A 10,958-nucleotide genomic window follows, 5' to 3' on the forward strand; every position below is an offset into this window, starting at 1 on the left:
AAGACCTTTAACACACCAGTTAATGCTGGTTAAAGCCCCTCCACTGTAGGCTCAAGCTGTACATACAGTATGTGCAAATAAACCATATAACCCAGAGACACTGAGGTCTCCCCTGTGCCTCATTCTAAGGGAACCAGGCCCTGGGTAAGTAGCTGGAACCTCTGGAAACCCTCAGCACTTAGAGATTGGGGTGGCAGGTAGATACTACATTAACTACGGTACTTTGTACAATAAAAGCTGAAAAGATCCACTGATAAAATTCTGTCTCTGGGGCCAATTACCTGAATGCATGTTCACCTGGAAGAGTCTGCAAACTAGAAACTTTTACCCCTAACCTCTGGTGCACTAAAGTTCCTGATGCTTCTCAATAGTAAACAGAATGTGCTTTGCACATGCTCAGAGGCACTCCTAGCTCTGTTCTACACAGTATTTCAGAGCTGAGCCCTAGCACTGTAAATAAATTCTAGGATTAAGCCCTGGTCCTAGATGGGAAACCTGTGACCCTCCAGATATTGTGAGACTTTAGCATTCATCACCCCTAGAAAGCATGGACAACAGTTGAGGGAGTAAGTAAAAAGGGGGCGGAGAATGTAGGTGCCAGGGATATGCCATCCCTATTTTTGGTTGCAGTAAAGCATTTCAAGCCATGAGCACTTATACCAACTTTATAATTTATTTGCTCTGAATGTGCAATAAATCAATGGGAGCATTACTTACAGCATTATTATAAAATATCACCATAGCTGGTTGCCAGTTAAATTCTTTACAAAAAGTAAAAAAAGTAAAAAATGCCATTGATGCAAAAAAAGAACTCAATGTTCCAAAGAGAATTTAAGTCTGTTCAATCAGTTCAGGACAAAACTTTACATATAAACAACAACAACAAAAACATATTTCGTGCAATTAGTTGAACAACTCACTTCTGCTTGTAAAAGTCATTGTAAGACTAACAGAGTTGCTTCATGCATCCTGAAACAAAGTTTGTTCTGTGAACTGCACGTACTGTGAACTGCACGTAAATAAAAGAAAGCACGTACTTTAAACACTAAGATGGTGTGTCTTTTCAACAAAAGCAAACGGGCAGTTACTGATCATTCCCCCATTCCCTTTTGTTCCAGAAGAAAGCAGGGAGCTCTTCTGGCTTATGGAAGGCTTTGCACATTCAATAAAGAAGTGTCAGGACAGATTGCCAAACAGGCAGCTAAGAAGGAAAATAATCTAGTCTCTCATTAGCCAGGAAAAGTTGAGTCTGAACCAGTGACTGTTTCACCGCCTGCTCCATCCCCGTGACTTGTGGCTGGATTTCTCAGTTATTCACAGGCCGATTCCCTTACTCACTCCAGCATGCAAGTTTGAGTCAACCAAGGAAGTCTTTTGCTGTGAACTTTGAAGTGTGCAAAAATGGGGCTGAATCCCCCTGACTGATGTTGCCAGCATCTCTTGCCACACCAGTTTCAAAGCAGCTGGAGGTGCTCTTGTTCAAAAGTGAGGAGTCTGGCTGAATAACTTTGCTCCTTTCATCCCGTCCTCTCTTTTAAAGGAGCTTCAGTGGACTTTGATGGTGTGTTTCCCAATCTTCAGGAACTGGAAGAGTTTCTCTCTTGTCCTCTGCTTCAAAGCCATGAGCGACCTTGCTTTCTCATCCAGGTCCTGGTCGGTGGCCAGGATGATCTTGGCCCTTTCCTCTGCTTTCTGGTCTCCTGAGTCCCTGAAGAGCTTCTGCAGTGACTCTTGATCCAGGCTTTCAAAGATGTCGGCCACCGCTTTCTTGCGCAAGGCCGTGTCAAATCGATAGCCGTGGACAGAAGGACTCACCCGCAAGGAGCTGGACATGCTGCCCACCTGAGGGTTCCTCGTTGCTTTCGCAGATGTCAGAGGCAGCAACGGGATTTGCCCTGCAGTCTTTCCCTGGAGCTCCTGCAGGGAACTCTCAGTCTGGGCAGGGCTATTTAAAGGCAATTCTGAGCAAAACCTGAAAGCAACGCTGAAGGCTCAAGTTACAGCAATGACATCAGACTGTGAGCTCAACGCCCAGTAACCACAGAGGCCAGATTAACAGTGAAATTGCCGGGGTGTCTTGTATTGTGACTGCTCCTTCTGCAATGAGGCATTGCTTATCAAATATAGGTACAGTATTTGGTCTGAAGTGTTTGGTCATTTTTTTCCAGAGTATTTAGTTAAGAGGCACTAAATCAAGGTAGGCTTGTGATTTAAAAAACAAATCTATTTTATCCAAATGTTAACATGAAACATGGGCATAGCCAGGGGGGCAGCTGCCCCATCAAGTAAATAAATAAAAATAACTAACTGACCATTTGCATTGAAGATAATTTGGTTCTGCCCCCCCCCCCAAATGCCTACCTCCCCTAAAATAAATCCTGGCTATGGCCATGACATGAAATGTGTTATCACCATGCCAAATGAAGACTAGGCATATGCATTTTAATCTGCATCACCCCCATGTCCTGTTCAAGCTGCATGAAGGTTTATAGTTAAACACAGATTTCATAATATATTTTATTTATAAATGTGCTTTTTAAAGCATGCTTTGATTATTTGTGTGTGCCAGTAACTGTATGAGAACCAGTGGTGGCACCAGAAAATATTTTTGTGCATTGGGGAGGCACAGAAGAGTTCTAGGTGTGTGAGATGTTCTCTGAAAGAAAAAGATTAGTATGACTTACCGTAAGTCTGGCAAGTGTGGGGGGATAACTTGTCCCCTGCCTTCCCCCTGCTGTTGCTCATAATAAGAACATTTAGGAAGTGTGAAAACCAGCTGATAATTGTGTTCCAATGTGCATATTATGAAGGATGCACACATCATGTCATTTTATACAGTTAGCGACCGATTTGCATGGGGATTACGTTCCTGACTCCCGTGCATGTCGGCAAACATGGCCATAGCCAGGATTTTTGTTGGGGGGGAGCAGAACCTCAGATTTCTATTGATTTTTATTGATTTAGGGGGGGGCAGCTGCTTGGCTATGCTCATGTTGAAAGGGTGTCAGTGTAAGGACATCCTGCTCCTGTCCAATCCCTTTTTGTGATGTTTTGGGGTCATTTCCGGGTTCAGTGCAATGCAGTCGCTCACATATCAGATGCTCCCCAAACAGTTGCTGCCTGTATAGGAGTTCATGGTTAGTTGATACTTCAGCATCCAGGGACATATTTTGATTCTATATACATTAAATCCTGTTGGGATGAGCAGACATGCCCAGAAGATTCCCTGGTACACTGGGAATAACTGCTGCTTGTGCATATATATTGTGCATATATACCTCACAGGGCTGTTGCAAAGATATAAAGGGGGATGGGGAGGATAATGTTCACAACTTTGAGCTCCTGGGAGGAAAAGCAAGATAAAAACATGCAACAACATACAACAAATACTCTAAGACCATGTGCAGTTTCACAACTCTCAGCAAAACACATACTATCAATTTGGAAACCTTTATAAGCAAAGTAAGTGTCCTTGTATTGAACTCTGGTCTATAGGAGTCATAACTTACTCCTGTTATAGCATATTTGATGTTTTTATGATTGTATTTGCTGATTTTGTATTTTATATTTTTATTTTATGGTTATTATTATTACTGTGTATTAATAACTAACAGCCCAGTGGTGACAAACAGACCAGTGGGCAGGGAGAGAGACATGGAAAAAATAGGGGACATTGCATTTTTACCATTTTTTTCAGTAGGAAGGAAGCCTCATCTATTTAAAGGAAGGTATGCTGAGCATAACATGCCAAAGCCAGCTGGTTGTGCTTTATACTTAGAGGCAACACTCTTTGGGAGTGAATGAAACAATGTCGGCAAGGAGCGGTGCTGTGTGGGTTGCCAGTACCCAGGTTCACATGGGGGGGGGGGAGGGAAGCTGATGGAGTATGCATGCACATTCAACTACCTAACAGCATTCGTGTCACCCAGGAGATAAGAAAAGAAGGGTTATTCCATTGTCTGGAGAGATCACTTAGAATCATAGAATCATAGAATGATAGAGTTGGAAGAGACCACAAGGGCCATCGAGTCCAACCCCCTGCCAAGCAGGAAACACCATCAGAGCACTCCTGACATTTGGTTGTCAAGCCTCTGCTTAAAGACCTCCAAAGCAGGAGCCTCCACCACACTCCTTGGCAGCAAATTCCACTGTCAAACAGCTCTTACTGTCAGGAAGTTCTTCCTAATGTTTAGGTGGAATCTTCTTTCTTGTAGTTTGAATCCATTGCTCCGTGTCCGCTTCTCTGGAGCAGCAGAAAACAACCTTTCTCCCTCCTCTATGTGACATCCTTTTATATAGTTGAACATGGCTATCATATCACCCCTTAACCTCCTCTTCTCCAGGCTAAACATGCCCAGCTCCCTTAGCCGTTCCTCCTAAGGCATCGTTTCCAGGCCTTTGACCATTTTGGTTGCCCTCCTCTGGACACGTTCCAGTTTGTCAGTGTCCTTCTTGAATTGTGGTGCCCAGAACTGGACACAGTACTCCAGGTGAGGTCTGACCAGAGCAGAATACAGTGGCACTATTACTTCCCTTGATCTATGTAGACATGTTATTCTTATGTGCCAGTATAGTAAAACACTGGTTCTTTTTCCTCTTGCATTCTGGGAATTATTTCTAGCATCTTTCGCTTCTAAACAGACTAAAAAGTCTGGCTTAATAATCAGACACGCTTCTCCCCCCTTCACGCACACGGCGAAAGCCTGTCCCTGGCACACAGATCCCTACATTCCATTCCTTGCATACCACACTTTTTTCTATTTAGTTCACTCTAAGTTCACAATGATCTGTTAATCCTCAATGTATAATTAATTATGTGAGTTTATATTATGATCATAACATTAGTAATTGCTTTAGTCATATTATAATCAATCTTAGTTATAAGTGGATTAAGAGCTTATATACCTGTCTAAGTGCAGCTCTTCCATACCTTCTTTCATGTACCAAAGATTAATGAACCTATGTAAGCCCGCCTTACATATAAAGGTAAAGGTAAAGGTACCCCTGCCCGAACGGGCCAGTCTTGACAGACTCTGGGGTTTGTGCGCCCATCTCACATCTATAGGCCGGGGGCCAGCGCTGTCCGGAGACACTTCCGGGTCACGTGGCCAGCGTGACAAAGCTGCATCTGGCGAGCCAGCGCAGCACACGGAACGCCGTTTACCTTCCCGCTGGTAAGCGGTACCTATTTATCTACTTGCACCCGGGGGTGCTTTCGAACTGCTAGGTTGGCAGGCGCTGGGACCGAGCAGCGGGAGCGCACCCCACCGCGGGGATTCGAACCGCTGACCTTTCGATCGGCAAGCCCTAGGCGCTGAGGCTTTTACCCACAGCGCCACCCGCGTCCCATATATGTTGAGCCAATAAGAATTCAGTTTCTTTGTTATGTATTAAGCCAATCAGCCACTAGCACATCGTGGCCATGCTTTTTAACTTTGAATAAAAGAGAGATGCTGTGGGGCTAGAGGGACTGAGACTCTCACTCTCTCTCTCACTTTCATCTGGCTATTCACACGCAAGCTCTGAAACAAACATCTCTTTGTCTGTTTTTATTCATCATCACAACTCCAAACCAACAGATCTAGATGCTATACTCCTATTGATGCAGCCCAGAATTGCATTGGCTTTTTTAGCTGCCGCGTCACACTGTTGGCTCATATCAAGTTTGTGGTCAACCAAGACTCCTAGATCCTTTTCACATGTACTGCTCTCAAGCAGTGGCGTAGCGTGGGGGGTGCCAGGGGTGCCAGCCGCACCGGGCGCAACACCTGGGGGGGCGCGAGTCCAGAGGGAAGGGACAAGCAATCGAGGCTTGGTTGGGGTGGGGGGTCGTCGTCTCCGCCACTGCTTCTGTTTTCCGCTGCGCTGAGGCGAGCTGGGCGCGGCCAGGCATGCAAGCGCAGCACGTGGCCAAGCACTGCAGCCTGGGGAGCCGGCGCCTTAGCGCCTCGCCGTCGGCCACGCAGCCGTAGCCCAAGCTCGACAACTCGTGGAGGGCGCCTCTCTCTCTCTCTCTCTCTCTCTCTCTCTCTCTCTCTCTCTCTCTCCCTGGAGGGGAGGGGCTTTCCCTGCTCTTTGTTCCGTTTGAGCAAACACAGCAAGGAAACAGAGCAGGGTGGGCAGTAAGACCCTGAGGCAGAATGCAGGAAAGCAGCCACTTCCTCTTTTCAGGTTTCCCTTCTCCGGTACCTACCCACCCACGTTTATTGCGTTTATTGCGAGGGAAATCTAGCTGACTGCAGGGAAGGGGTTGGGTGCATGTAATGTGTGACAAAGGCATCAGGTGTACGTCTTGGGTGGAAAGGGTATAAGGGTGGGGAGGTAGAGTGCATTTAAAAAAACCAAAACATTGTGGATTTAAACAAGGAAAATGTAGCATAATCTACTGTTTGTAAGGGCCCTTTGGGATTGGTTTTACCCATCTCAGACAGTTAGCTCATAGTGTAAATAAAGATGGCTGTTGTTTACATTTTTTTAATAAAAGCATCAACAACGATCCTTTTGCACGGTCTGTTGTGCTGTGTTGCAGAACTTTTTGCAGTTGCAGGATTAGGGATGGTGTTCTGTGCTACAGTGGCGTAGCGTGGGGGGTGCAGGCTGGGCCGGCCACACCGGGCGCAACATCTGGGGGGCCGCGCTCCACGGGTTAGGGGGCGCAAAATCCACGGGTTAGGGGGCGCAAATTACTTGCCTTGCCCCGGGTGCTGACAACCCACGCTACGCCACTGCTCTCAAGCCAGGTGTCCCCCATCTTGTATTTGTGCCTCTCATTTTTTTTGCCCAAGTGCAATACTTTACATTTCTCCCTGTTAAAATTCATCTTGTTTGTTTTTGCCCAGTTCTCTAATTTGTCAAGGTCGTTTTGAAGTGTGATCCTGTCCTCTGGGGTGTTAGCCACCCCTCCCAGCTTGGTGTCTTCCTGGTTTCACTTCCTGGTTTCACATGCAGAAGCCATTTTCAATGGAGCCCAGCAACAGAAGCATGCAGCTGTATTGAGGCAGCACCAGGTGTTGAATTTTTGCATCCCTAACAATTTTGTGCCCAGGGCAGCTGCCCCTGTGTGTCCCCCACCTTACCCTCCAACATTTCTCTGATAGGGATTATTATTATTATTATTATTATTATTATTATTATTATTATTATTATTCCCCCCATATCTGACTGGGTGGCTTCCAACATAAGTAAAAACTTAATAAAACATTGAACATTCATAAACTTCCCTATACAGGGCTGCCTTCAGATGTCTTCTAAAGATAGTATAGTTACTTAGCCCCTTGGCTCGGGGACTGCATAACTCCATGATCGAAGAAAATAGGGATGTCCTACCATTTCCTCAATGAAAATAGGGATGTCCTAAGGAAAAGTGGGACATTCTGGGATCAAATCAGAAACCGGGACAGCTTATGTAAATCTGGGACTGTCCTTGGGGGGGTCTGCAAGGAGAAAAATACTTACGCAAACATACCCCAACTCCTCTTTTTCTTCTCCATGTCAGGATCAGTCAGGGAAAGGCTAAAGGGGGCAGGAATAATGTTTGCCTTACCTTACAGGACTGCCTCCTGATCCCACAACTATCCTCAGCAGCTGCTGCCCATGATCCTCACCCATATCCTAGCCAACCACCCATCACTGCACTGCACCACTGGTAGCAGCCTCTTGCTCTCTCCCTCCCTGCCCAGATTCAGGGCACGATTTAGGACAAGGAAGGAGTTCCCACCACCCTAGAACCTGCCTAGGTTGTCTAGTGGTGGTGGCTAGAGTGCCCTCAAACAAAATAAACCCTTATATGGCAAAGGGACCAGAGCTTATATGTCAACCTGCCCAACCTGGAGCTATATCACAGCTACATCTGAGGGGGTACAAGTTCCTCACCCCCGGGCAAGGCTAGAAATTTGTTCTCTGTCAAGCCAAAAGCTTGGGATCCAGCTCCTGACTTAGAGTTCCAGCAAAAAGCTATTCCAAGAAGAAATTCACAGTACTTGTGGCAACAGGGGCATTCCCACTGACTCAGCACATCAGGAGTTTGCTATGCTTCCCCTACATTTCAGCGAAACATCCCAAAATGATTTAACAGACAAAGACGCCACTCTGGCTGGCTCCTTTGCAAGGATACTAGAAGGACACACGGAGGGCCTGGCAGGCAGAGGGGTGGGTAATGCAGACTGGCGGTGGACCACTGTGACTGACATCTGTGTCTGCTTCCTGCTATTCATATTATGACGCTAGCAGAGAGCTGCTAACAATGAAAGCCAGGCAGTTGGATTCCCTGGCTCTGCCGCCAAGCATTTTGACTTCCTCCAACACACAGGTTTGGCCTCTTTGTTTGTCTTTCTACCTCATGAAGAGGATCACGTTGTTTGCTCAATCAGAAGATGCTCTTTTACTAGCCACTGTGCAACCCCTCCAGGTTTATATCTATTTTATTTCTTTATGGAACTGTTATGTACTGAGAACGGGACCCGGCGGGCCTTGAGCCTGACCGGTCGTACTGCGGGGTCAAGCTGTAGCGCAATGGGGGGGCCCGTATACTGTCCCAATTTCCCATCAAAAACCCCTGGAAATTCCTTGCATATGGCATCCATGTCCACTTGTAAGCTAGTCTGGTTCACCCCGGTGACAGCTAGCCCCAGTGGTCCAAACCATGCCAATCCCAGTAAGCTAATGTAGGGGCCCTTGACCACAAGCAAGTCCAGTTGCTGCGTCCGCCCTCGGTATTGCACCCTGAAGGTCCCCCGTTCGCCTTGAAACCCCGTATAGACGAGGAATTGGACCGACTCGTGGAGCAAGGAGTGCTGGAGCCGGTGCCTAATGCCCCCTGGGAAACCCCAATCGCCACACCCGTCAAGCCTAATGGTTCGGTCCGCATCTGCGCAGACTACAAATGTACCATAAACAAGGCCCTCACGGCCCACGCATACCCAGTGCCAGTGGTCAGCCATGTCCTTGCCACCCTGGCTGGGTCGAAAATTTTTGGCAAGCTGGACTTGGCCCAAGCATATCAACAGCTGCCAGTAGATGAGGCCACAGCAGAGGCACAGACGATTGTGACGCACAGAGGAGCGTTCAGGGTAAAGCGGCTGCAATTCGGGGTCAGTGTGGCACCAGGCATATTCCAGAATCTAATGGACTCGCTCCTTAAAGGGATTCCTGGTGTCACCCCCTTCTTCGATGATGTGTTGATTGCCGGGCCCACACCAGAGGAGTTTGAGGACCGCCTCCGCACCGTTCTGCACCGTTTCCAGACGGCGGGTCTCAAGGTGAAGCGGGAAAAATGTCTACTAGGAGTGCCTCAGGTGGACTTTCTGGGATTTATGGTGGACGCAGAAGGGGTCCACCCGACTGGGGACAAGGTACGGGCTATTTGTGATGCCCCAGCGCCCAAGAGCAAGACTGAACTTCAGGCCTTCTTGGGACTATTGAACTTTTACCATTCCTTCCTTCCCCACAAGGCGGCGGTAGCGGAGCCCCTACACAGACTCCTGGACAAGCGGGCCCCTTGGGTGTGGGGCCAGCACCAGGAGGCCGCATTCCAGGCAGTCAAGGACTTGCTTGTCTCAAACTCTGCCTTGGCACACTTCGACGAGAGGCTGCCGGTGGTGCTAGCATGCGACGCCTCACCCTATGGCATTGGCGCTGTCCTGGGGCACCAACTCCCGGATGGAAGAGAGGTACCGGTGGCGTACTTTTCCCAGACACTCAACGCAACCGAGCGGAACTACTCGCAAATTGACAAGGAGGGTCTGGCAATCGTGAAGGGAGTAAAAAAATTCCATGATTTCTTGTACGGGCGGCCCTTCACCATGGTGACTGACCACAAGCCGTTGCTTGGCTTGTTTGCCCCCGAAAGGCAGACCCCCCAAGTGCTGTCTCCTCGCGTCCTCAGGTGGTCAATTTTCCTTGGAGAGATAGAGGCCTGGGTCAAACACTGCCAGGCCTGCCAAGAATCCCGCCCAGATCCCCCAAGGGCCCCAGTCCAGTCCTGGGAGTCCGCCCGAGCACCATGGTCACGCCTGCATGTGGATTTCGCTGGCCCCTTTCAGGGGAAAACATTCTTCATAGTGGTGGACTCCTACACCAAATGGTTGGAAGTCGCACTGGTACCGTCCACTTCCACGTCCGCAGCCATCCGGGTACTACGCAGGCTGTTTGCAACCCACGGGCTCCCTGACACTCTCGTCTCAGACAACGGGACTGCATTTACGTCAGGAGAATTCCAAACCTTCACAGCGCAGAACGCCATCCGCCACATCCGTTCGGCACCATTCCACCCTGCCACCAATGGCCAAGCAGAACGCATGGTGCGGACCACCAAGGACACCCTTCGCCACATGACGCAAGGGGACTGGGAGTACCGCCTTGCCACATTCCTTCTGGCACAGCACAGCACCCCCAGCTCAACGACTGGCCGGAGCCCCGCTGAACTACTAATGGGTCGGCGCCTTGCAATCAGATTGGACCGCCTTCACCCCGATAGAGCTCAGGATGAGGTAGTGGTGGGGGAAGACAGGAACCCCCGGACCTTCGAGGCCCAGGACCCAGTGTACGCAAAGAATTTTGGGGCAGGCCCAGCATGGGTACCCGCCACAGTCACCAGGGTCACTGGCCCAGTGTCGTACGAGGTGCTGATGGGGGGCAATGCTGGCGCCGCCACTGCGACCAGATACGGCGACGATTCCCAGGAGAAACCCAGGAGGAGGACAGGTCAGAGGAGTCCCAAGGGAACAGCAGGGCAGTGAGGCCCATAGAGCAGGAGGGGCCAGCAGGAGAGGCAGAATCAGTAAATACAGAGAGGACCCGTGAGGCCGAAAGGACACCAGAACCAGAACCACGACTGAGCGAGCCGGTTGCACCAGACCAAACAACCCCATCACAGCCAGCATCCTTGGAACACGAGCCAGAACCTGGAGGCCGGACCAGGGAACACCCCAGGCCGCAACGCACACGTAGGCCGCCGGCAT

At 48.9% G+C, this 10,958-nt stretch overlaps 1 protein-coding gene across 1 annotated transcript; it reads right to left on the reverse strand.

The window, feature by feature from the left end:
* Nucleotides 1-654: 654 nt before the first annotated feature.
* On the reverse strand, nt 655-1,968 carry TCIM (transcriptional and immune response regulator). Its single transcript, XM_082233445.1, has one exon. It carries the CDS (start codon nt 1,831-1,833, stop codon nt 1,546-1,548), a length of 288 nt encoding a protein of 95 aa, XP_082089571.1. The 5' UTR covers nt 1,834-1,968; the 3' UTR covers nt 655-1,545.
* Nucleotides 1,969-10,958: the final 8,990 nt, after the last annotated feature.

This window comes from Podarcis vaucheri, assembly GCF_965113315.1.
Source record: "Podarcis vaucheri genome assembly, chromosome: 7".
In the NCBI taxonomy this organism is placed as follows: Eukaryota; Metazoa; Chordata; class Lepidosauria; order Squamata; family Lacertidae; genus Podarcis; species Podarcis vaucheri.